Source organism: Staurois parvus, unplaced genomic scaffold (genome assembly GCF_062004578.1).
Source record: "Staurois parvus isolate SC_StPar_1 unplaced genomic scaffold, SC_StPar_1.0 ptg000151l, whole genome shotgun sequence".
In the NCBI taxonomy this organism is placed as follows: Eukaryota; Metazoa; Chordata; class Amphibia; order Anura; family Ranidae; genus Staurois; species Staurois parvus.
In genome coordinates, this window is record NW_028317947.1 from 18,724,860 (window position 1) to 18,751,374 (window position 26,515).

At 45.1% G+C, this 26,515-nt stretch overlaps 2 protein-coding genes across 2 annotated transcripts in view; one reads left to right on the forward strand and one right to left on the reverse strand.

The window, feature by feature from the left end:
• NMT1 (N-myristoyltransferase 1) overlaps positions 1-16,817 on the forward strand; it is a 32,759-nt gene extending 15,942 nt beyond the window's left edge. The window contains exons 4-12 of the mRNA XM_089674576.1: positions 183-301; positions 4,579-4,670; positions 4,758-4,874; positions 7,897-8,067; positions 8,248-8,356; positions 9,206-9,376; positions 10,769-10,936; positions 12,032-12,169; positions 16,433-16,817. Of these exons, the coding sequence (XP_089530702.1) occupies positions 183-301; positions 4,579-4,670; positions 4,758-4,874; positions 7,897-8,067; positions 8,248-8,356; positions 9,206-9,376; positions 10,769-10,936; positions 12,032-12,169; positions 16,433-16,453 (1,106 nt within the window). The 3' untranslated portion in view covers positions 16,454-16,817. The remainder of the gene's footprint in view (positions 1-182; positions 302-4,578; positions 4,671-4,757; positions 4,875-7,896; positions 8,068-8,247; positions 8,357-9,205; positions 9,377-10,768; positions 10,937-12,031; positions 12,170-16,432) is intronic.
• A 4,963-nt stretch (positions 16,818-21,780) lies between these two features.
• The window catches only part of PLCD3 (phospholipase C delta 3), a 71,991-nt gene continuing 67,256 nt past the window's right edge, over positions 21,781-26,515 (reverse strand). The window contains exon 15 of the mRNA XM_089674577.1: positions 21,781-26,026. Coding sequence (XP_089530703.1) covers positions 25,938-26,026 — 89 coding nt within the window. The 3' untranslated portion in view covers positions 21,781-25,937. The remainder of the gene's footprint in view (positions 26,027-26,515) is intronic.

The following is a 26,515-nucleotide window of genomic DNA, read 5'->3' on the forward strand; positions in this document are numbered from 1 at the left end:
TTCTTTTTTTTTTTTTTGTCTTGGGCCAAATGTTCCTCCCAGACCTGTGTGTTTACAGCTTAGTATTATACAGCTGTTTATTCCAAACTGTATACAGGTGTTTTAAAAACATTGATGCATGAATGATCTTATTCCAAATGAGAACGATTATTTTGTCTGATAGCCTGATGTACTTCTTATAGGTGAAGTGGTCAATACACATGGCCCTATTGAGCCAGACAAGGATAATATCCGTCAGGAGCCATACAGCCTGCCACAGGGTTTCACCTGGGATGCTCTGGATTTGAGTGACAGATCAGTGGTAAGTAAGACTGAGGCTTTCATTGGCTGAAACCTTTCCCCATCCAACTCCAGACAGTACTTAAGTCATTTGGATAAAGGGAGGAAATTTCATGCTGCGTTCATTTGATATCATACAGATAGTAAACCTGCATTTCTGAACAGGAAATTGCACATGTACATTCTGCAAACTCGGGGCTCATATGCAAAGAATTTAGAGAGGGACGCACTACCAGGATTTTCTGATTCAGGAGGTCTGAGTTTATAGGGCAAACTTGGGAATATTTTAAACCTTGTATGGTCTCCAAACTGCAGCCCTGGGGGCGAATGTGGCCCTTTGCTTGCCTTTATCTGGCCCTTGGGGAACTATTCCTCCCACTGATACAAGATGCTATTCTATAAACTGACGCCAAGGATGGGGCGCCATTTCCCCCCAGTGACGCCAAGGATGGGGCGCCATTTCCCCCCAGTGACGCCAAGGATGGGGCGCCATTTCCCCCCAGTGACGCCAAGGATGGGGCGCCATTTCCCCCCAGTGACGCCAAGGATGGGGCGCCATTTCCCCCCAGTGACGCCAAGGATGGGGCGCCATTTCCCCCCAGTGACGCCAAGGATGGGGCGCCATTTCCCCCCAGTGACGCCAAGGATGGGGCGCCATTTCCCCCCAGTGACGCGAAGGATGGGGCGCCATTTCCCCCCAGTGACGCCAAGGATGGGGCGCCATTTCCCCCCAGTGACGCCAAGGATGGGGCGCCATTTCCCCCCAGTGACGCCAAGGATGGGGCGCCATTTCCCCCCAGTGACGCCAAGGATGGGGCGCCATTTCCCCCCAGTGACGCCAAGGATGGGGCGCCATTTCCCCCCAGTGACGCCAAGGATGGGGCGCCATTTCCCCCCAGTGACGCCAAGGATGGGGCGCCATTTCCCCCCAGTGACGCCAAGGATGGGGCGCCATTTCCCCCCAGTGACGCCAAGGATGGGGCGCCATTTCCCCCCAGTGACGCCAAGGATGGGGCTCCATTTCCCCCCAGTGACGCCAAGGATGGGGCTCCATTTCCCCCCAGTGACGCCAAGGATGGGGCTCCATTTCCCCCCAGTGACGCCAAGGATGGGGCTCCATTTCCCCCCAGTGACGCCAAGGATGGGGCTCCATTTCCCCCCAGTGACGCCAAGGATGGGGCTCCATTTCCCCCCAGTGACGCCAAGGATGGGGCTCCATTTCCCCCCAGTGACGCCAAGGATGGGGCTCCATTTCCCCCCAGTGACGCCAAGGATGGGGCTCCATTTCCCCCCAGTGACGCCAAGGATGGGGCTCCATTTCCCCCCAGTGACGCCAAGGATGGGGCTCCATTTCCCCCCAGTGACGCCAAGGATGGGGCTCCATTTCCCCCCAGTGACGCCAACGCTGGTGCGCCTTTTCCCCCCCAGTGACGCCAACGCTGGTGCGCCATTTCCCCCCCAGTGACGCCAACGCTGGTGCGCCATTTCCCCCCCAGTGACGCCAACGCTGGTGCGCCATTTCCCCCCCAGTGACGCCAACGCTGGTGCGCCATTTCCCCCCCAGTGACGCCAACGCTGGTGCGCCATTTCCCCCCCAGTGACGCCAACGCTGGTGCGCCATTTCCCCCCCAGTGACGCCAACGCTGGTGCGCCATTTCCCCCCCAGTGACGCCAACGCTGGTGCGCCATTTCCCCCCCAGTGACGCCAACGCTGGTGCGCCATTTCCCCCCCAGTGACGCCAACGCTGGTGCGCCATTTCCCCCCCAGTGACGCCAACGCTGGTGCGCCATTTCCCCCCCAGTGACGCCAACGCTGGTGCGCCATTTCCCCCCCAGTGACGCCAACGCTGGTGCGCCATTTCCCCCCCAGTGACGCCAACGCTGGTGCGCCATTTCCCCCCCAGTGACGCCAACGCTGGTGCGCCATTTCCCCCCCAGTGACGCCAACGCTGGTGCGCCATTTCCCCCCCAGTGACGCCAACGCTGGTGCGCCATTTCCCCCCCAGTGACGCCAACGCTGGTGCGCCATTTCCCCCCCAGTGACGCCAACGCTGGTGCGCCATTTCCCCCCCAGTGACGCCAACGCTGGTGCGCCATTTCCCCCCCAGTGACACCAAATGCGGTGATGTTTAATCCCACTGATGCCAGGAAAATTTCCACTCCCACTGGCTACAGTCTGGCTCCCCTAAGTCTGAAGGACAATGAACTGTCCCTTTTTGTTTAGAAAGTTTGGAGACCCCTGATCTATAAGATGGCGTGTAAATGCAGCATTAGGGCTTCTGTCAGGACAGAAAGTAGTAAAAACATTTCAATAGGAACCCGAAAAAACCTTTTTAGTAGATATGAAGAGATTACAACTGCTGACATTCTCACAATAAGAACTGTTCAAAACCATATACAGGAACAAACAGAACCTCTCCACAACTACAAACTCGTATAAAAGCTCTACAAAGCAAGTGAATCTATTCTTTGGCCATGCAGGGGAAAAACAGGTTTATTTCAATGGTGCTCCATACCAAAGAGCGCTGAGTATTTCCTTTGGTTCCCAGTGCGAAGCCATGTGGCAGGGGATTAAAAAGGTGGAAAGTATAAACTGCTTAAAGTGGTTTTAAAGCCTGAAGGTTTTATGGATGCAGGTAAAAAAAAAAACCTTCAGTGTGCAGGTTCCCTTACCTAAGCCCGATCTCGATCCAGTGATTTGCATGAGAGCAGCGGCTCTCTTGGCTCTCTGCTTTCTCATTGGCTTAGGGACTGTATCAGGAGCCATTGGTTCCTGCTGCTGTCAATCACAGCCAGTGACGCAGGAGCAGGGGTAGGGCTGATCATTGCTGTTAATGTGTGTGTCTATGGACACAGAGACAGGGCTTGGGATCGAGCCCACTTGAGTGCCCCTATAGCAAGTGGGAGCCCTCAGCAGGAGGGAGGGGCCAGGAACGCCAGCCGGGGACCCTATAAGAAGAGGATTGAGGCATGCTGTGTGCAAAACCATGCACAGAGCAGGTAAGTGACATGATTTGTTATTTTTAAATATAAAAATTTCACTTTTAAGATGGGTACATTAACAACTTGCCCTCCCGAGGGCTTAACGCCGCCCCCCCCCCTTCCTGACAAGGCCATTTTTTTTGCGATATGGCTCTACGTTACTTTAACTGACAATTGCGTGGTCATGCAACGCTGCACCCAAATTAAATTTAGGTCCTTTCCCCCCCCCCCCACACACACACAAATAGAGCTTTCTTTTGGTGTTATTTGATTTCCTGCACGTTTTTTTTTTATTTTTTTTTGCGCTATAAACAAAGACCGAAAATTTTAAATTAAAAAATTTTAAATATGTCCAGTAAGAAAATTAAAAAAATCTAATTTCATCATAAATTTAGGCCAAAATGTATTCTGCTCCATGTCTTTGCTAACAAAAAAAAAAAACCAATACCTGTAAATTAATTGGTTTACGTGATAGTTATAGCGTTTACAAATGGCGGTATATATACTGGGATTTTTTTTTTCTCACTAGTAATGGTGGCGATCATCGACTTATAGCGGGACTGTGGTGGGCCTTCAGACACTGGGAGGGAACTGACTTGGTGTCGCTGACATCCCCAGTGACACCAATACAGGGATCAGTGCTAATAAAAAGCACTGACACTGTACTAATGGCACTGGACAGGAAGGGGTTAACATGTGGGGCGATCAAAGCGTTAACTGTATGCTGTTTCACTATAAGCACACTGCTTTGTGTGGCTCTGCTTTGCAGAGCCACACAAAGCAGTGTGCAGGAGCTGACGGGAGAAATCTGTGTTGTTTATACACAGGTCTCTGCCCCGTCGGAGATACTTGGCGATCATCAGGTAGCGGTGAGAAATCACTGGCCAGGACCCGGTGATTGACAGCCAAGGCTGCGAATGGCGGCATGGGTAGGGGGCGTGCGCCCCCGTACCTGGACAAAGTGTGTGTGTGTGTTTGTGTGTGATTTTTTTTTTTTTATGTGTATGTATGTGATTTTGCGCGCCCTGTAACAGTATTTGTGCTATAGGGCGGCACGGAACTGGTTAAAGCGAACCTGTTTTGTGCCACATGGGCAAAGCCCAGATTTGTTTTTTAAGCTTTTAGAAGCTCCTTCTTCCTTTTTTTCTTTTTTTTTTTTTTCCCTTAAATGGAATTTTGCTGGCACGTTTTTTTAGATACAAAAAGTGCTTAGCAGAATTCTTCTGTAATCTCCCAACAATCTGTCTCTGCTCAGTATTACCGCACATAGCCTATCTCTTCATAAGTTGTTAACTATAATCTTCTTATTATCTGCAGCTAAAGGAGCTGTACACTTTGCTAAATGAAAACTATGTAGAAGATGATGATAACATGTTCCGCTTTGACTACTCGCCGGAGTTCCTGTTATGGTGAGCTTAGCAGATTGTAACTTTTGTATAGTCTTCTGCCGTAAGGAACCGTCTCTAAAGATGAGGCTGCTGTGTCTTCTTTCCTAGGGCACTGAGACCTCCCGGATGGCTGCCACAGTGGCACTGTGGAGTGAGGGTCATCAATAGCAAGAAGCTAGTGGGGTTTATCAGCGCCATTCCAGCTAACATGAAAATCTATGATCTGTAAGTATTTTATCACCAGGAGTGGATTTTTCTGTTCATTGCGTAGAAGAGTTATTTGTTTGTACCAGATTGGTCTGCAGCTATTTTCCCAACATGTCAACCTGCATTTCAGGGCCATATCCAGTCAAAACATGTGATGTTAAAAGTGAAATCAATGCATCTACAGCAGGGCTTAAAATTTCAAGTCCTGAGCTACTAGCCAAGCCTTAAGAGTTACTCACCACCAACAAACGCACACAAGCAGAGACACCTGTACACACACACAGACATGTACATACACACACGCACAGAGACACCTGTACACACACACACAGACATGTACATACACACACACGCACAGAGACACCTGTACACACACACACAGACATGTACATACACACACACACGCACAGAGACACCTGTACACACACACAGACATGTACATACACACACGCACAGAGACACCTGTACACACACACACACACAGACATGTACATACACACACACACACAGACATGTACCTACACACACACGCACAGAGGCACATGTACACACACACAGACACATGCATACACACAGATACATGTACATACACAGACATACACACACACACACCCACATATACATACATACACACCTGTACACACACACATGTACGTACACATGCACACACACTCAGACACATGTACAGATAGACACATGTACATGCATACACAGACACACACATGCGCACACATGTACACACACACACATCACCCCCCCCCATCATAAAAAGTTGCAGTACTTCGTTAGTCACTCACACAGCCGGGTACTGCACTCTAGGGGGAGGCAGAGAGCACAGCACACACTCCTTGCTTTGCTTTCACTGCACTCAGCTATTGAGCAGTCTGACGGCTCCCAGTGCCAATGACAGATCCAGCCTGAGCTCTGAGCCTGCTCAGCAAGACGGCCTTGGTGGACACACTCGCCCCCACCATAATTTCCACTCGCCATTGATGAGCAAGCGAGTGGAAATTTCAAGCCCTGATCTACAGTATATTTGCTTGTTTGTAATATTTCTTCTCATGTTCTGCTGTGTCTGACCTCTATCAAATGGGAAGTCCTCTTCCTAAATGGGACACAGTGGCTGCAACTCTTTGTCACTCCATTTTAAATGTAAAAAAATTGAGGATTGGGCTTAAAGTGATTGTAAAGCTTTGATTTTTATTTTTTAATGGAAAAAATAAACATGTCGTACCTGATCTTGCACAGTGCTCGACCCTCCTCTTCTGGAGGTACCTGCTGGTGCTCCTAACTCCATTTAACTCGAATTTGATTGACAGCAGTGGGAGCCAATATACTGTCCAAACATTCGTTCGATCGAGAAGAGTTTTTTATTCTGCTCCTTCGTATTTTCTTATCACTTTGGCCGCAAACGCTCTGATTTGACCCCACTAATGATTAGAAAATCGAAACAAACCTTCTTAAAGGAAACCTTTTTCAAATGAAACATTTTGTGTGTGTATGGCCAGCATAAACGACAGCAGGTGCAGGTAGCTTGTATCAAGCTACCTGCCTATGACCAGGGAGTATGTCATGCATAATATTATATTACAATCCTGTCAGAAAATCTGCAAAACAGCATTTTAGGACTTTTAAAAAATGTATTTTTTAAAAAAAAAATTTTTTTCTTTTTGAGTCTGATATGTACCAGATTCAACCTCTGATTGTATATATTGTACCTCTATTGTCTGTTATTCTGAGAATGGATTAGATATTGTGTTCCCTGACCATATAGCTGGTTATTTATATTTACCACTACATATAGATGTTCAAGAATAAATTGTATTTTTTGTTAATCTTTTCATATATTAAGTTCACCTTTTAGCAGAAAATAATAAATGCACATTTTTTGCAGGTTTGCTATTTTCAGCAGATCGCTGGGGCCATGAAGGACTTCTGCAGTTCTGTCAGTATATCTGCTTGCCCATACATCTCATATGAGCACGCCGATACACTCTGATGGGGAAAAAAAAAATCAATGAACTAGTAAACTGGTAGTTCATTGAGAACTGCAAGCCGACCATCACTAATGCAGGCCATAGACTGTTCGGTTATCATCTGTTTTTTTTCGTCCGAAAGAATAATCGGCCGATTTTTGCACTGTTAGTGGGGCAATGGCATCGGCCGATTTTCACGGTTCCTCCTCATTTCTTTTATCGGTCATGCTGGAAAATGTGTGAAAAATGGGCGATTTTTGCAATCATTGGTAGCCAACAGAACGACCGAGGTTTTGTTTTTCAGACGAAAAATCGGCCGATAAACGAACCGCCTATGGCCTGCATAAAGCTGTTGTAATTTTCTTAATTACAGAATTCTGTGAATGATGGACATGGTTAGGCGGGTGGAGCCCCACACGGCCGCGTGTGTTTTTGTTTTTTTGTTTTTGTTTTTGTTTTTTTTTTGTTTGTTTTTGTTTTTTTTTACTTTTTGACAGCTAGTGGGAGGAGATCACCTGCTAGCTGTCAAAGTGGGGAGGAGCAGGGTCCGGTCCATTCATAACATGCTACATGTAACATGTTATGAAAGGTGAACTTTATCCTTTTAACTAAATTATACATCAAACTTTTTTTTGAGGTTTTTATCCAATTAATTGAAAAAATAATCGGGCAACTATTCAAATATGAAAATAATAATTCGTTGCAGCCTTACTGCTCATACAGCCTGTTTTGAAGGGGTGTCTTGCAGCCAGTCTCAATAGGTGCAGGACTGCGATGCAAATAAACTGCCTAGATAAACGATGTACTTTTTGCTCAGTGAAATACACATTAGATTGTAAGCTCCAAGGATCAGGGCCCTCCTAACCCTCTTGTATTGTTGCTGTATTGTCGTTATATTGTAAAGTGCTGAGCAAACTGTTGGCGTTATATAAGTCCTGTATAATAATAATTTGGAAAGTGTTTGTTTTTTAATATGGAACACTGCATCCTAATGGGCAAAGATGAGGTTTTCATAGTTCAGTTGCCTGTAACTAATTTCTGTTCTTTTTACTTTCTCAAACCAGCACCAAGAAGATGGTAGAGATCAATTTCCTCTGTGTACACAAGAAGATGCGTGCCAAGCGGGTCGCACCAGTCCTGATCCGTGAGATCACACGTAGAGTTCACATGGAGGGGATCTTCCAGGCGGTGTATACCGCAGGTGTTGTGCTGCCTAAACCAGTAGCCACATGCAGGTGCCTAGTGGAGTTCTTTTTATAGTCTGCTTACAAGCATACAGCTCTGTAGAGTGATAATTGTCAGCATCGGCTCCACACACTTTATCCAGATTACAGTGAAAAATGAATCTTTTGCCTCAGCATCTCTGTAACAACCTCTTCTGCTAGTAAGCGCCATCTCTCTTGTCTGTCGGGCAGGTACTGGCATAGGTCACTAAACCCTCGGAAACTGATAGAGGTGAAATTCTCTCATCTTAGCCGGAACATGACCATGCAGAGGACTATGAAACTGTACCGGCTTCCGGAGGTGAGTTCCCCCTGTGCCCAGGTGACTGACGGCAGTCTAATGCAGCATAATGATTTCAGTTGTAATTATACTCTTGTTACCTCTTACAGTACTGCCACAGGCGTGTCTTGGTGCATTGTGTCCCCTTTGTATAGAATGGGTTGTGAGGATGACCTGGCTATGCGTTCTATCTATAGAGGCACTAAGGCCTCCTGGTTGGTGATGCAGGTTCTTTCGTAGGCCTTGCCCTGATATATATGGGGAGTGTTGATGGACTGGCAGTTTACTTTTCAACTATTGGATAAATCTGCATGGAAACGTTGAATTCTGAAAGTGTATTTACTTTTTTATTACTTGAATGAGAAAAGAAATGACATCGGATTTGTTTAGTGTCCTCATTACCTGTGTGTGTGTGTGTGTGTGTTTTTTGTTTTGTTTTTGTTTTTTTGTTTGTGTGTGTGTTTTGTTTGTGTGTGTGTTTTTTGTTTGTTTTGTTTTTTTTGTGCGTGTGGTTTTTTTTTGTGTGTTTTTTTGTTTGCTTTGTGTGTGTGTTTGTTTGTTTGTTTTTTTGTGTGTGTGTGTTTTTGTTTTTTTTTTTTTTTTTTGTTTTGTTTTGTTTTTTTGGAACCACACAAGGTTAATAACAGGTAGAACCAGGTTGCCAGGGGCATCAAATGTACTTTCTTTCCTCCAGTCTGTGCAGATGAAGTCATTGTCTGGGATTCTCTCTGGGAATATAAAATCATGTTACTATGCTGAATAGAGAATTGTATATTCCCTTTTACTAGCAGATGCTAAAATGCAAAGTCGGGGTGGAGGAAGATTGTTTTGCCAGTGTAGTAAAAAAATTAATTGGTGTGTTCTCTGCAGACTGCTAAAACCCAAGGCATGAAACCAATGGAGCTACATCATGTCCCCGCTGTACACCGGCTCCTGACTCAGTACTTGTCTCAGTTCAACCTGGCCCCGTTCATGAGTGAAGAAGAGGTGAAACATTGGCTTCTGCCCCAAGAGAACATCATAGATACCTTCGTGGTGGAGGTAAGGAAGAGCTGGCACTACATCTAGCATTTTATCTTCTTTATTAGTTGTATCCTGTTTTTATTACAATATCCTGATATTCTATAGCTGTATGTTCACTTTCTCTATGCTGTAGTTAATTTTAAAGCCAAACTTCCCTTTTTAGTTTTGGATAGTGTAGAAAATTAAAGCGGCATTATACTCCCCTTGAATCCAGCAATGTGCCATTCTCATAACTCACCGCTGACCTATTCCAGCGGCCAGCTTCCGGGTTTCAGTCGCTGGCCGCTGTCATTAGCTGGTCAGAAATGTCACTCGCGCGCATGCGCAGGTGTTCCATTAGATTTGGCATTACTGAATTTGTGTCCAACTTGCTGTACAGGGGCAGACAGGCAGGTAAGAAGCTTTTAATGTAGAGACAAGTCATTTCTCTTCTGCACTAAAAATCCCGCCTATCTGCCCATTTTTATTTTGGTGCCTAAAGTACCTCTTTTTAAGAAGTTTTTTTTTTTTCCACTTTTGTCTCTTTTCTACTATAAAAAGAAAATCTCTGAAAAGGGAAAGCCCACTCTTACAGTTATTACTAGCTCATGTGTCCTCATTAGAAGATTTCCCCTGCCTCCTGTTCCTGTAAAACTTCAGATGTTCCTTCACTTTCATTCTTGCTGACAGTGGTCACTAGGACAAATGGAGAGGTCAAATCTCCCCAGCTGGGACACAGACAGCAATAAAAACCTGGCAGGGGTTCTGATTCTTCCCTATCCTTATACAATACAAAACGTTTTATTTTGGCTACTAGTTCAGTGCACTTCTTGTATTTTACATTTAGTACTGGTGACCCTGAGGGTGTATTAAAGGAGAAGTACAGCCAAAGCTCGTTTGCCTGTACTGGATCATAGGAGTGCAGTTCGTTCTGCACTTCTGTGACCTGGTTTTAGCCGACAGCGGGCTAAAGTCTGCTGTCAGTTGACATCTCTCAGCCGGTCCAGGCTGGGGAAAGATAGTAACCATATGGTTGGGATCTACCCAGGAGCCTGGACCGGCACCTGGCTCAGCCTCTCAGCGAGCTGATGAGAGCCTGAGCCAGCCGCTCTAGTTCCCTCACCAGTCTGACACTCCAGTAAGCGCTGGGTGGAAGCGCAGAGCAGACAGCAGTGACAGACCGTCACCACTCTCTAAGAGCGATGGAGAAATGAGCGATCAGCTGTGTCTGATTGCTCAGTTCCCAGCCTTAGAGCTGGTGGGGGACAGATCCAGCATCAGATGGATGCTGCATCCACCTAGGTATGATTTAAAAAAAAACAAAAAAAAACGCCCAAACGTCTCTTTTAATGTTTTCTAAGTCCCGGAGGTACGGGCATTGGTGTTGCGAGAATGGTTTTACCACAAATTGACTAATGTTCTTATCTCTAGTCTCCAGACGGAGAGCTAACAGACTTCCTGAGCTTCCACACGCTCCCCTCAACCATCATGAACCACCCCACACACAAGAGCCTAAAGGCTGCGTACTCCTTCTACAATGTGCACACCAAAACGCCTCTTGTCGACCTCATGAATGATGCCCTCATCCTGGCAAAATCTGTGAGTACCTTTTAGTGTTCTAATGCAACATTTGCTTTGTGCTTGGTGTAGGGGTTTATGGGGTAGAACGAGTGCTGGTTACAGGTAGGTGTAAAGCGACGTAGGAGACTGATTTTCCTGGAAGTGTCAGTTTTCCAGTAGGATTGAGGATATAATTCCTATACAATGACACCGTGATGGAAAGGTGAGGCTTTACCTCCTTTCTAGGTAACCTCCTTTATTCAATTTGGAGATTTGTGACCTGGTCCTTTTTATTGGTTCATTCACACAAGCGTAAAATATGCCGCTTTGTGATCTGTACCAGGTTTTTTTTTTGTTTTGTCTTTTTTTCTTTTTTTTTTTTTAAACAGATCTGAATGCAGCAGATTTGGAGCATATTGTACACATGTAAAACATTTAACATGCTTATGGCCATGTGTGCCGTTACTTAGAAAATTCAGGACCAGGGGTAAGATGAAAACCTAAACGGCATGTGGGCAACAGTGCAAGTACAGAATGGCCTTCAGTCCTAAATGACCGAAGGCCGAGGTCATCCTGCGCCACTGCTTATGCATTGTTCTCAATTATGCTGGACCCGGAACATTTTCTAGCCCACTGGCCACAATCCGGCCCCCCTAAAATCTGAAGGACAGTAAATTGGCCCTTTTGTTTGAAAAGTTTGGAGACCCCTGATGTAGAAGATAGGTGACTGATTACCAAAACACAGGGTAGCTGTAGTAAAATTGCCAGTTCTTTGACCCTGAGATTGTGCTAAAATATATCGGAGCAGGACTCCTCGCTCCAAGGACAGATGGCATATCTCTGCATAAGCTCTCTAGTCATTTCTCTATAGGAAAGTTTCTTCTACAAGCTTGGCTGAAAAGATGTGCTCAGCCTGGTTTTCCTGAGAATGGGCGAGATCTCTCCCTTTAAGCTGAGCCAGGCATGGCATGCAAGTCTAATCCACCCTAAATATGGAGTTGTATTTTATTTGGATCTGACTGGAAAAGCCAAGTCACATAGAAGCCCATCGGCCTGATTTAAGTGGGTGGTAATGGGACACAAACAGGGGTCTTGCACTTCATGTAAACTGTGTTTTACTTGTTTTATCTGCAGAAAGGATTCGATGTCTTTAATGCCCTAGACCTCATGGAAAACAAAACCTTTCTGGAGAAACTGAAATTTGGAATAGGAGACGGCAATCTGCAGTATTACCTGTATAATTGGAAGTGTCCCAGCATGGGACCTGAGAAGGTAAAGGCAGATCAGTGTGCACAACCGTAGATCCACAATTGGTTATAAACACGTGTGTCATTTTAGCTTGCTTTCACTACACCGCCATGTTTAGTCAGTTCTCGGCATGTCATAGGGTCAGTAACAAGGAGGGCACAGCCACTTTTTGTAGTTTTTGTATAGAGTAGGGAGGGCTTAGCAGTTTTTATTGCCCTGTTTCCTCATTTAGATTTCCTTTTCATATCCTGTCTTTCCCTTTTTTTGTCATTTCCCTTTTTTTTGTCCTTTCCCATTTTTTTTTTTTGTGTCCTTTTTCCCTTTTTTTCTTTTCCTACTAATCTGAATTTAAGCTCTTATTTGGGAGCAGGGGGAGTCTGTGTGAATGTGCAGTCTAATAGGCACCAAAGTTAGCCACAGTACGCTCAATAGTTTAGAATTCGTCTTGCATAGCCCACTCTTCCTCTGCTATACAAGTCTTTGTGAGGACATTTGTGATGAGTGTGGCATAGTAGAGCACTGCAAGTGCAGCTGAAAGCAGCATTTTCACTGAGAAAAAGAAACCATAAAGTATAACCTGAGTAGATCCAGGACTAAAAAGGGATAAACACAAGGCTTTGGTTACCGTATATACTCGAGTATAAGCCGAGTTTTTCAGCACATTTTTTGTGCTGAAAAACGGCCCCCTCGGCTTATACTCGAGTCAACGTCTGCAGATGACATGCCGTCCCTGTCATCTGGACACACCCCCGGGATCAATCCTCGCCGCTCCCTCCCTCTCCCATGGTACACACTTACCGGTCAGATGTCTTCCTTCTCTGGCCGCTCTCCTCCTCTTCACTCGCTCGATCTTCGCGGTGCCGCTGGGCTCCTCCTCTCCAAGCTCCACCTCCTCGCCGGTGATTGGGCGCCTGTGTGCCTCTCCTGAGCTACAGTTCCGGCGGCCAATCACCGGCGAGGAGGTGGAGCTTGGAGAGGAGGAGCCGAGCGGCACCGCGAAGATCAAGCGAGTGAAGAGGAGGAGAGCGGCCGGAGAAGGAAGACATCTGACCGGTAAGTGTGTACCATGGGAGAGGGAGCGAGCGAGCCCAGGCTGGAGCAGGGGTCACCAACGATGGGGCACTATTCCTCCCCCCACTGACACCAACGATGGGGCACTATTCCTCCCCCCACTGACACCAACGATGGGGCACTATTCCTCCCCCCACTGACACCAACGATGGGGCACTATTCCTCCCCCTACTGACACCAACGATGGGGCACTATTCCTCCCCCTACTGACACCAACGATGGGGCACTATTCCTCCCCCCACTGACACCAACGATGGGGCACTATTCCTCCCCCCACTGACACCAACGATGGGGCACTATTCCTCCCCCCACTGACACCAACGATGGGGCACTATTCCTCCCCCCACTGACACCAACGATGGGGCACTATTCCTCCCCCCACTGACACCAACGATGGGGCACTATTCCTCCCCCCACTGACACCAACGATGGGGCACTATTCCTCCCCCCACTGACACCAACGATGGGGCACTATTCCTCCCCCCACTGACACCAACGATGGGGCACTATTCCTCCCCCCACTGACACCAACGATGGGGCACTATTCCTCCCCCCACTGACATCAACGATGGGGCACTATTCCTCCCCCCTCGGCTTATACTCGAGTCAATAGTTTTTCCCAGTTTTTTGTGGTAAAATTAGGTACCTTGGCTTATATTCGGGTCGGCTTATACTCGAGTATATACGGTATCTGTAATCTTGGGGCTTCAAGGTAAAACCTCTTCACTTCCCCTTACCACATATACAGAAATTTACTTCTGTAAATCCCTCATACATTTATATATCGGGTAGTGCCAACTAAAGGGTTCTTAAAAAGCATTTTATAAAAGCTGATGGCATATGATGGCATACAGTTGCAAGAAAAAGTATGTGAACCCCTTGGGATTACGTGGAGTTTTGCATGAATTGGGCATAAAATGTGCTCTGAACGTCATCTAAGTCACAACAATAGAAGAACACAGTCTGCTGAACATAATACTACACAAACATTAGATGTTGCCATGGTTTAATTTCACATAACATGTAAACATTCACAGTGCATGGAGGAAAAAGTATGTGAGGCCCTAGCTTAATGACTTCTCCCAGAGCTAATTGGAGCCAGGAGTGAGCCAACCTTGACTCCAATCAGTGTGATGATATTGGATGTGTTGCTGACAGCTGTCCTGCCCTTAAAAAACACACACCTGTTTTGGGTTTACTGGTTTCAAGAAGCACTGTCTGATGTGAACCATGCCTCGCAGAAAAGAGCTCTCAGAAGACCTACAATCAAGAATTGTTGACTTGCGTGAAGCTGGAAAGGGTTACAAAAGTATCTCCAAAAGCCTTGATGTTCATGTGTCCACGGTAAGACAGACTGTCTACAAATGGAGAAAGTTTAGCACTGTTGCTACTCTCCCTAGGCGTGGTCGTCCTGTAAAATGACTGCAAGAGCACAGCGCAGAATGCTTCATGAGGTAATGAAGAATCCCAGAGTGTCAGCTAAGGACCTACAGAAATCTCTGGCACATGCTAACATTTTTGTTGACAAATCTACAATAAGCAAACCATTAAACGAGAATGGAGTACATGGGAGGACACCACGGAGGAAGCCATTGCTGTCCAAAAAGCATATTGCAGCACGTTTGAAGTTGCTAAAGAGCACCTGGATGTTCCACAGCACTACTGGCAAAATATACTGTGGACAGATGAAACCAAGATTGAGTTGTTTGGGAAGAACACACAACACTATGTGTGGAGAAAAAAAGGCACAGCACACCAACATCAAAACCTCATCCCCACTGTAAAACATGGCGGAGGGAGCATCATGGTTTGGGGCTGCTTTGCTGCCTCAGGGCCTGGATGGATTGTTGTCATTGATGGGAAAATGAATTCCAGAGTTTATCAAGGCATTTTGCAGGAAAACGTAGGACCATCTGTCCACCAACTGAAGCTCCGCAGAGGATGGGTGATGCCACAGGAAAATGACCCAAAGCATACAAGTAATTCAACAAAACAATGGCTGCAACAGCACAGAATACGCCTTCTGTGGCCCAGTCAGAGTCCTGACCTCAACCCGATTGAAATGCTGTGGCATGACCTTAAGAGAGCGATTCACACCAGACATCCCAAGAATATTGCTACACTGAAACAGTTTTGTGAAGAGGAGTGGTCCAAAATTACTCCAGATCGTTGTGCAGGTCTGATCTGCAACTACAGGAAACGTTTGGTTGAGGTTATTGCTGCCAAAGGAGAGTAAACCAGTTATTAAGTCCAAAGGTTCACATACTTTTTCCTCCCTGCACTGTGAATGTTTACATGTTATGTGCAATTAAACCATGGCAACATCTAACGTTTGTGTAGTATTATGTTCCGCAGACTGTGTTCTTCTATTGTTGTGACTTAGATGACGTTCAGAGCACATTTTATGCCCAATTCATGCAAAACTCCACGTAATCCCAAGGGGTTCACATACTTTTTCTTGCAACTGTAGTTGTCCTTGTCGCAAAAAGGAAAGCAGGATTGTGTGGATCTTTCTCTAAGGCCCTTTGAAATTCGCAGCAGTGTCTTCCTTGGGTGGTAGGGCAGTCTAGTGTCATAATTTGGTGTTTTCTACCTTGTGAAGTACAGTATCTGTTAGGAGGCAAGTGATGCTCTACAAGAGAAAGGAAAGAATTGATAGAAAATCTGTTTGCTGTGAAAGGGTCAGCCCAGCCAAAAGTGACCATTATAGGTAGAGCCTGTAAGGCTGAGTTAGCAACTGGCTTATTGTGCAGTTTGGATACTGCAACCTTGACAACTCCTTGACACAATTTCCGACACTGTTCCTGTCCACCTTCTATGTGTTACAGCTTCCCCTGTTACATTCCCCTTTAATAAAGGAGATCCTGCAGGGACAGCGGAAGTCTCGCATAATCGGTACAGCAGGTGTGCAGTCAGGAAATTGGCGCAGGCTTCTTAGCAAATACAGTCTTTGAAAGATGCAAGACTTTTCTGGTGGTTTAATTCTCTAGTATGTACCAAATGAAACTTCGGTGGACTTGAGCTTAAAAGGAAAGAAAAAATAGGAAGATGGCACCACCAACAGAGAATTTCTAACACAGAAGAGGGACGAATGTCAGATCGCTGTCCCCAATGATAGGGAAGATAATTGCCATGTATTTATACTGCATTTAATAATGAAAGCTCCCACAGAGACGACCTTCAGCTTTAATCAGTCTCTTTTTATCCCGTTTACAGGTTGGGCTTGTTTTACAGTAGCACCTCTCACCCCCCACATCTGAGGGGGACAGGGTGTGACGTGGCCGCCAGCTGCTCAACATGCCAGAGATTGGATACCCGAGAGAGCAGCCCCAAGCAGGATACGTGGGCATTGCTCTGGAACACATCCTACTGATGTGCATGGGAGGGAGGTTTTCGGGATTATGGAAGTGCGAAGCAGGGAGCTTCCGCCAGCCTGGCTTGAATTTAAGGATTTTTCAGGGTCTTTTCTTTTTTTTTTTTTTTTTTTTAATCCCTCCCCTTTCCTGCTGTGAATAAAGAAATTGCAACGGCTCTTCCCTCCCTGCTGCCATCCAAACTGAACCGGAGTTGTGGCTAAATATTAAAGTATATATTATATATATATCTGTAATGTGCTGTCGGTGCTTCACTTTGCTTTGGGTGGCTGCTGCTGATGATGAGTATGTTGTGCTGGGTTTACACAAGATTGATGGTGAAATTAGAGAGACACATAAGTAGGCTGTCATGGAGGAAATAGTTCCAGCAAATCCAAAAGAAAAAAAAAAGGGAAAAACCGGACACTGTCAGTCCAGTGATCTTTATTGTGGGAAAATTCAACTATAAATAAATTTTTCAAATGATATAATGCTTTTTCACTGATACAATGCCTTGATGAAGTGTGGTGTGCAACATGAAAAAGTGACGGGAGAAGTTTCATTTAATAGTTTTGGTTTGATTTTAAGAGACCCCTTTCCTCCTGGCTCAAAATGTTAATGGCAATTGAGATCTCAGTTTTTGTCTTCATTAACCTCCCTGGCAGTAATCCCAAGTGTAGCTCGGGGTTAATATTCAATACCAAAAGCGGTAACCCCAGCCACACTTGGGATTACACTGTCGTGTAATTTACCTTGTCCTGCGATCCCCCGATGTCCTTCCACTGTGTCCTCCAGCCAATGCCGGCATCCGTCTTCTGGGTTTCCTTCCCTGCGAGCAGGAGGGCGGAACCGGCGGGAGATTCAAAAAAGTAAAAATATGACACACACACAATACACTGTAATCTGTTAGGATTACATTCCTGTATCAAACCATTTCATCTCAGTTTTGTCCTGTGCCCTGCCTGCATTTTTACCATTCTTTCTGCCTGGAAATTTCATGGCATCCAAAAAGCGTCCCTTTTAGGTCAAAAGCGGTTTTAGACCGGCTAGAGAACAGCGATAGTGAATTAGAACCACTTGCAGAATTGAGTGATAATGATTTGTGGGGAAATTCGTCATCAGACACTGAAAGTGACGACAGGGACTATTCTGCGACTGAGCTCAGTGATGTGCAAACTTGGTGCTCTAATTCAAATTTCAGTGTTTTTGGTTTGATTACATTATTGAATTAAATTTATTATTATTTTTTATAATTATTTATTATATTATAAATTTCTGATTTTGTGTTTCAAACTTTATCATACCCGGGATGTTTACTAGACTCTTGTTTGGACAGATTTAAGTGAGTTATTCCTAAGAATTACAGGCCTACAATATAAAACAACACATTTCCATGTAAAACAATGTACCCCGCTTTGACATTCAAAAATATTGAGATAATCAGACTGCTAGGGAGGTTAATGGAGTACAATCTCCTGCATCGTGCAGAGGAGCACACAGCACTGCTCTAGCAGAGTCGGTAGTCCATTCTCAAAAGTTAGTAGTCTGCTGTAGTTGCCCGATGAAGCCATCATCTGAGATATGCCTGACTATTTTTGCCAGGTAGTCATTTAACCCCTTCCTGCCGACTTCACACAAAAATGCGGTCTCACGGAACTGGGATTTTTTCAATGGAGCCGCATATTTGCATACCTGTCTTTGTGCTGGGAGCGTGCCGCTCGGCGAGCTCCCAGCACAGAGAACGCGATGTTACTGAGAGGGCCGGGTCCCGTTCTAACAATCGGGACCCAGGACTCTCGATTCCGGGTCACGTGATCGCTGTGATAGCCTCTGATTGGCTATCACAGTGATCAGTCACTGTTGAGCCCGGCCCCCTTGTTTTTTTCTCTCTCTCTATGAATGGAGAAGAGAGATACATTGTATCTCTCGAACTCCTGGCATAGAGAAAAAACTTTTTTTTTTTTTTTTTTTGTAATACAAAGATAAACGTTAAAAAATAAAGAAAAATACCTAGATCAGGTTTGCTCTAATTCAGTGCCAGGGTTAGTGTTTGGTTCAAAGGTCAGGATTTAAAAAAAATTGGTATCAGTTAGTGTTAATATCAGTGTGTTTTAGGCAAAAGAAAGACAAAAACAAAATGCGCACAATTGTTTCTGGGCTGTACTCCGGGTACAAATAACATACATCTATATAGTTTTTTTTTATTTAGCTATTTTGGGACAGTTTTCCTTTGATAATAAAAAAAAATTAGGAGCGATCCATTACCATTTACCACCAAATGAAAGCCCAATTTGTCCTGGAAAAAAAATCAAGGTATAATCCATCTGGATGTACGAAGTAGTTGTGGCGATATTGACGGTTTTAATAACACATGTCAACGGTGCAGAATTGTGCTTAGGCCTTTAGATTTGTTTAACCCTTAGGCGTGAAGGGGTTAATAGTATCCTTATCCTTCTTCAGTTTCATAAAGAACACCTCATGTACAGAGGGTGGAGTTTCTCCATTCTTCTTTTCTAATTAGTGGTATAGTAGGTCATTGGTTGATTCTTGGTGAACATGTTGATCCAATGGGATCAACATACATGTCAAATCCCTGTGGAAGCTGGAACTTGCTTTAGTAGACTCTGCTACATCAAAAATCGCTGCTATCTGGGACCCACTTGTACTACCCTGTTGTAAAGTAACCACAGGGGGGTTGCTCGCTTGGCGTTGTTCCACTCACAGAATGCCTTGCATTTTACTCAATGAATGTAATACATTCTCTGAATGGACTAGATGGAAATTTATGACATCACCACCCTGCTTTTCCATATCGTCCAATAAGAGAATGGCTTGTATTTATTGAAAAAAAGAAATGCAAGGTGTTCTGTAAATGACACCCGTGCCAAGAAGGTGACACCCTGTAGTTTAATATGCAGTAGGGCAGTCACTTGTCACAGGACTTGCAAGATACAGGGGGGAAAATAATTATTTGATCCCTGCAGATTTTGTAAGTTTGCCCACTTACAAGGAAATGAAGGGTCTATAATTTTCTCTCATAGTTTTATTTCAAACGATAGAGACAGAATATTAACCAAAAATCCAGAAAACACATGATACAAATGTTATAAATGGAGTTGCGGTTCAGTGAGTAAAATAAGTATTTGATCCCCAAACAAAACATGACTTAGTATTTGCTGAAAAAACCCTTGTTAAGCTACATTTCTTGTATTTACCAGGTTTGCACACATCTCAGGGATTTTGGTCCACGCTTCTTTACAGGTCTTCTCTAAATCCTTAAAGTTTCTTGGGTGTCGCTTGGCAACTCGAAGTTTCCCTCCATAAATTTTCAATAGGACTACGCTCTGGAGACTGGCTAGGCCACTCCATGACCTTTTAATGTGCTTCTTCACAGCCACTCCTTTGTTGCCTTGGGTCATTGTCATGCTGAAAGACCCATGTTCAGTATTCTGGCTGAGGGAAGAAGGTTCTCATCCAAGATTTTACAATATATGGCCCCTCAATGCGGCAAAGTCAGCTTGTATCTTTAGCAGAGACAGCCCCAAAGCATAATGTTTCCACCTCCATGCTTGACTGTAGGGATGGTGTTCTTAGGGTCATAGCATTTTACTTCCTCCAAACACGGCAAGTCGAGGTAATGCCAAAGAGCTCAATTGTGGTCTTGTGACCACAGCACTTTCTCCAAATCCTTCTCTGAATCATTGGAAAACTTCAGAAAGGCCTGTACATGTGCCTTCTTGAGGAAGGGGACCTTGCGGGCGCTGCAGGATTTCAATCCATGGCGGTGTATTGTGTTACCAATGGTTTGGTGACTGTGGTCCCAACTGCCTTGTGATCATTCACAAGCTCATCACGTGTATTTCTGGGCTGATCCCTAACTGTTCTCATGATCATCCTTACTCTGAGGCAAAATCTTGCATGGAGCTCCAGACCGAGGGTGATTGATAGTTATTTTGTATTTCTTCCATTTGCGAAAAACAGTTGTCTCCTCACCAAGCTCCTAGCTGATGGTTTTGCAGCCCATTCCAGCCTTGTGCAGGTCTAAATCTTGTCCCCAATGTCATTTTGACAGCTCTTTGGTCTTGCCCATGGTGGTGAGGTTTAAATGGAAGAAAGAGATTCTGTGGACAGTTTCTTTTATACACATAATAGGTTGTCATTAGCAGCACATTCCTAAATTGAAAGGACTAATCTGTGTACCATATGAGCACATAGCCAGTCTGCGGGAGCCAGAATCATTGTTGGTTAGTAGGGGATCAAATACTTATTTTACTCCCTGAACTGCAACTCAATTTATAACATTTGTATTGTGGGTTTTTTTTTCTGGATTTTTGGTTGATATTCTGTCTCTATCATTTAAAATTCACCTATGATAACAAATATTGACTTCATTTCTTTATAAGTGGGCACACTTCCACAACCTGATCAAGTAATTATTTTCACCACTCAAATGGCAATCTCTATAGTAGGGGAGATTACTAGAGTGATTTCCAGCTTTCACATTGATCCCACGGCTATGTTCCACAGTGGTGTATTTAGGTTTTGTGCTGCCCTAGGCAACTCTAAAATCTGGCGCGCCCCCCCCACAAATCTATATTGGAGGGAAGAGAGATCTCTCGCAGTGTCCATGAAGAGACAACCTTAAGGTTGACAGAACCCCCCAGACTATGCAGGGTACACAGAGCCCCTCTCTGTGCCATCAGAAGGTGTACAGCCCTGATACAGAGTGCCAGGTAGGAGCAGTATATCGCACTCGCCTAACGTGACCCCGGATGTACAGCTGTTATCCAGACATCTGCGGGAATGAGGGACGGCCGCTGCCTACACCCTCCTGCAGCCTTGGATCCCATGTAGCGGAGCTCAAGCAGTGCCTCACCTGGTCTGCATGCTCAGTCTCCTGCCTGCTGTCCCTTCTTCCGGGGGGGGGGGGGGGGCGGCGGCACGGCCCCCCCCTGAAAAATGCTGCCCAAGGCAAAAGCCTTGTTTGCCTCGCGGTACATATGTCCCTGCTTGTACATACATAATTGGACATTTGACCGAACTGGCCCAATGTCCCTATGCTATAAAATCCATATCTGGAATTTTAACATAGGTTGCTCTTGTAGTTGGTGGTAGACAGGCAGTATTACACAAAGGGTTATGTCGTAATGGAGAATTAGCAGTTATCAGGAATTCTGACAGCCCCCCTAAAATGAAATATGACATCACCACTTTTTTGGTCGTTAATTTTAATATTTTATTAATATTGTGGAGACAACATTGTGGTTATATTATGTACAGAAGTATACAATATAGGTAGGAAATCTATAGACCAAAAAAAATACACAGCAGTCTGGATGTTTATAGATGTGATAATAAAAAAGGTGCCTTTGGAGCTCAAAGATAGAGGCACTTTATTAGAGCAATGGCTGCTATTCACCATAAATGTAGGCTTCTTCCACTAAAGGAATCTGTCTAAAAGCAAAATGTGAGATGTTTTTGCTGGAAGCTGGCCAGTGCCTGGGGGCATGCATTGTCTGTGACAGTGACAATATTTGCCATTGCTGTCCCAAAACTAGGTTGTCATGGTGCCCCATCCCTATCAATCTGAAGCCTCATTCAAGCGTAGTATTCGGGCATAAATATGGAAACTTGGTCCTGCTGAGTGTTCATGTTTCTGCCCATGCAGACAGTTCTCAGCACCGTGGGGAAACAATAGCACCGAGCACTGGCAGTGCAACTGTCAATCGAGGTTCTCTGCTGTTGCCATTTACACAAGATCAATCTAAAAATGTTAGCAAATGCCTAAGAGCACCCTAAAGTATGTGTACTTTTTGTATCATCACCCTTAAACAGAGGCGGACTGACAACTCATGGGGTCTCCGGGCAATAGGAAATCATGGGGCCCCTGTGTCCTCGCCAACACTCAAGCCACACCCAAAAAAAGCTTATGAAAGGTATCAGGGGCATCTCATGGGGCCCCCTACTGACCCCGGGCCCTTGGGCAGTGTTCGAATGGTCAGTCTGCCCTTAAATGACCCCCAAAGACTTACCTGTCCTTGCTGTTCTGCACAGCCACCACTGCGGAATCCCCAAGCCAGGTTCTTAGAGGAAATTCTATTCATTTATATGGAGAGGCCATCCACCATTGAGACCCAGTTCACCATAAGAATGAATCAAGACAAGGACTGTGTAGCTCCTAACAGGCCACACAGCAAAGATCTTAAAGGGGCAAGCACATGTAAGTCCTTCATTTTTTTTTTTGGGGTGGTGGGGGCATTTAAAGGAAAACAGTACTAAAAGTACAGTTCTCATTCAAGAATTTGAAGTTGGTAGCAGCATGGTACCTATCCTGCCCTGTTCTACCAGCATAGTATGACTTAACAGCATATACTGTATTTTTCACTCCATAAGACGCACCTAGGTTTTAGAGGCAGAAAACGGAAAAAAAATTCTGAACTAATGGACTGCAGACACAGTAGAGGAGATGACCAGAGACTGCGGACACAGTAGAGGAGATGACCAGAGACTGCGGACACAGTACAGGAGATGACCAGAGACTGCGGACGTAGTACAGGAGATGACCAGAGACTGCGGACACAGTACAGGAGATGACCAGAGACTGCGGACACAGTACAGGAGATGACCAGAGACTGCGGACAGTACAGGAGATGACTGCTGACCTTTGGGGAGGGGGAGGGAGCGGGTACCTGAATTTGACAGGTACCCGCTCTTACTTCTGCGGAGTTGTTCTTTGATCTTACCTGTTCCTCTATCCAGTCGTGTGCTGTCTACCCGGCTTCAGTAGTGTGGGCACTCGACGGACAGCCGGATGCGCATGCGCGAGAAGCGCTGCGCTTTGTGATTGGTCCGGCGGCTTCTGGGATCTGTCATGTGTCCCAGGTACCGCCTTACTATTCACAAAGAGCACCACTTCTTGTGCATGCGCACTTGGGACCCGGCTGTCACGCACACTCCAGAGGCCGGGAAGACAGTGCGCGGCTGGATAGAGGAACAGGTAAGGTCCCACTGCAGAGCTGAGCGGCTGGCCCGGTATTCTGACACGGCGGCGGTGGAAATAGCGGACCGGCTGCTCCATATGACGCACTGACATTTTCCTGTCTTTTTTTGGGGGAAAAAAGTGCGTCGTATGGAGCGAAAAATACGGTAAGTCCGATCACCTTTGTCCAGAGACTCAGTAGTAATACAATATACTGCAGGCTACAATTAGTCAAATGTGTCTATTCAAGTTCATAGTTCTAAAGTAAAATCCAGCCTCTGCACACTATAAAGAAATTATTTTAGGTGACTACTGTAATCACTGACAGTAACAACAGCAAATATTGCCCAACTCGAGCTCCAGCTATTTAAGAAACCCATGCTGTGTCATAAGGTGCAGCAACAATTGTCTTTCCAAAAAAAAAAAAGTACCTTTTTGATTAAATCAGTCTTTGAGCGTCAGAGAAGGACTAGGCAAATCATTCTGGGAGAATGATGAAAGCAGTCTGCTGCAGCAAGAAGAAAACATTTACTTTTTTTCCCCCTCACAAGACATAGTGAGAGACTGCAGCAGGCGGCTGATCTGTGTGAGACAATATGTGTTCACACAGCCACATTAAGACAACAATCCAGGCACCAGTACTTGTCAACTCTGAGCCAGCATCTCAGTTCAGGAAGTAGATGCCAACCCTGGACAAAGATATCTCTGTTCTATTGTCAAAAACATGCAGGCATTGTCAGGGAGAAGTACTGGGATCTCTGTGAGAGGAAATAAATACATTAAAGTTTTACATGTAGACATTACATAGCATGCATGCAGTTTACATGAAAAGTTATATCTGAGGCTAGTTCTGCCTCTACTGCTGACAAAAAAAAGTTCATATTGCTCCAGCCAATCCAGATGACTTTCAAAATTGTCACATACCTCATATGTTGATTGAAATATATATATATATAATATAGACACATGCATGCCGATCAGCCATAAGATTATGACCACTGACAGGGCCCTTGAATAACATTGATTGTCTTGTTACAATGGCACCTGAAAGTGTATGGGACATATATTATTAGGAAGCAAGTGAACATGTCCCTGAAGTTGATGTATTGAAAGCAGGAATAAAAATGAGAAAGTGTAAGGATTTGAGTGACTCTGACAAGGGCCAATCTGTAATGGCTAAATGACTGCTGTCAGAGTATCTCCAAAATTGCAGCTTCAGTGGGATGCTCCCAGTCTGCAGTGATCAGGAACTGCCAATAGTGGTCCAGGGAAGGAAAACCAGAGAACCGAGCAGCCAAGGCTCATTGATTCACATGGGGAGTGAAGGCTGGCTCGTGTAGTCTGATCCTGTAGAAGAGCTACTGTACCTCCAATTTCTGAAAAAGGTAATGCTGGTTCCAATATAAAGGTGTCAGAAAACACATTTAATTGCGGTTTGTTGTATATGAGGCTATGTAGCCACAGACTGGTCAGGATGCCCCTGCTGAGTCTCAATCTAATTGAGAATCTATGGGATGTGCTGGAAAAACAAGTCAGATCCATGGAGGTCCCACCTTGCAACTTACAGGACTTAAAAGATCTGCTAATGATGGCTTGGTGCCAGATACCTTCAGAGGTCTAGGGGAGTCCATGCCTCGAACAGTTATGGTGGGTGGTCATCATGTTATGGCCGATTGGTGTATATCTGACCTCTGATTCGCATGCGATTATCATTAGTGCAAGTCTTCTGTATCAGAACAGAAATGATGACTTGAGCCTTTCTAAGAGGTCATAGGGCAAATACTTCATATCTTGTCAACACCAAATTTGACCACGAGAGAAAGAGGAGTCTAAAAATATCAACATTGACGTTATTGGTGGAGAGTGGTGGATTCCCCCAAATCAGAATCCAATGCTTTTTTCTCCTGGTGTAAATAAATGAAATCCTAACAGGGCAAGCAAGATTCCTTACTTGATGGCTGCAGTGCCTTTGGACAAAGAAGCAGCACCCAAAGGATGATTCCACCCAAAATATTTTCTGAACTTCTCCATTCTAATTTCCTCCTATAGACAGCTAAATAATGACTGTTATGTATCAAATATGTCCTTTCAAAATGATGCTTGTAGAATAATTGCTCTCCTAATACTGATTTGATTGGAACCTCCTGCTTGGTTTTAGAGCTTGTATAAGCTGTTGTAATACCCTGTATCATGGCTTCTGGAAAGTTGGTGAGGATAAGGCACAGGGAAGACCTGGCAGGCACAACGACTTAGAGAAAGGGGCACCATCATGTACATGGACATCTGAAGTCAGGATGTTCTGAAGGTCGCTTTGTTCTAGAACATTTTGCCACTGAGATGGTGCACAGTTATTGCTTTAGCCTCTAGGCCTTGAGTTGGATTCAGACCCTCAAGGGTCCTTGATGTGCAGGTGTACAAACAATGTAGCTGGGGACAAGGAGGCTCCATCCTTAGAAAGCAGATGGACATGGCGGTAGCCTGGGGAGACAAAAAGGTTTGTACACATTGATTAGCTATTTTTATACATATGATAAATGTTCCCTCTGTCTAGGCCACATGTATAAAAATAATGTACTTAGAAGAATCTGATTGGTTGTTATTGGCATCATAGACTGTTCTCTTTCAGACACATTGGATATGACATGCAGCCCTGAAGTAGGGAACGTGGAAGTGTTGACCACAGCAATCATTTTTCGACTGTCCTATTTAGATAAGAAAGTCAAAGCTGAACTCGAAGCCAACCGCTAAATACACAGTGGACATACTCTACATATATGCCAGTGGCTATGGGCAGCACAGTGGCTAAATGGTTAGCACTTCCGCCTGGCAGTACTAGGGTCGTTGGTTCCAATCTCAACCACGGCACCAGCTGCCTGGAGTTTGCATGTTCTCCCTGTGCCTACGTGGGTTTCCTCCCTCACTCCAAAGACATGCTGCTAGGTTAACCATTTGCCGTCCGCCTGCTGT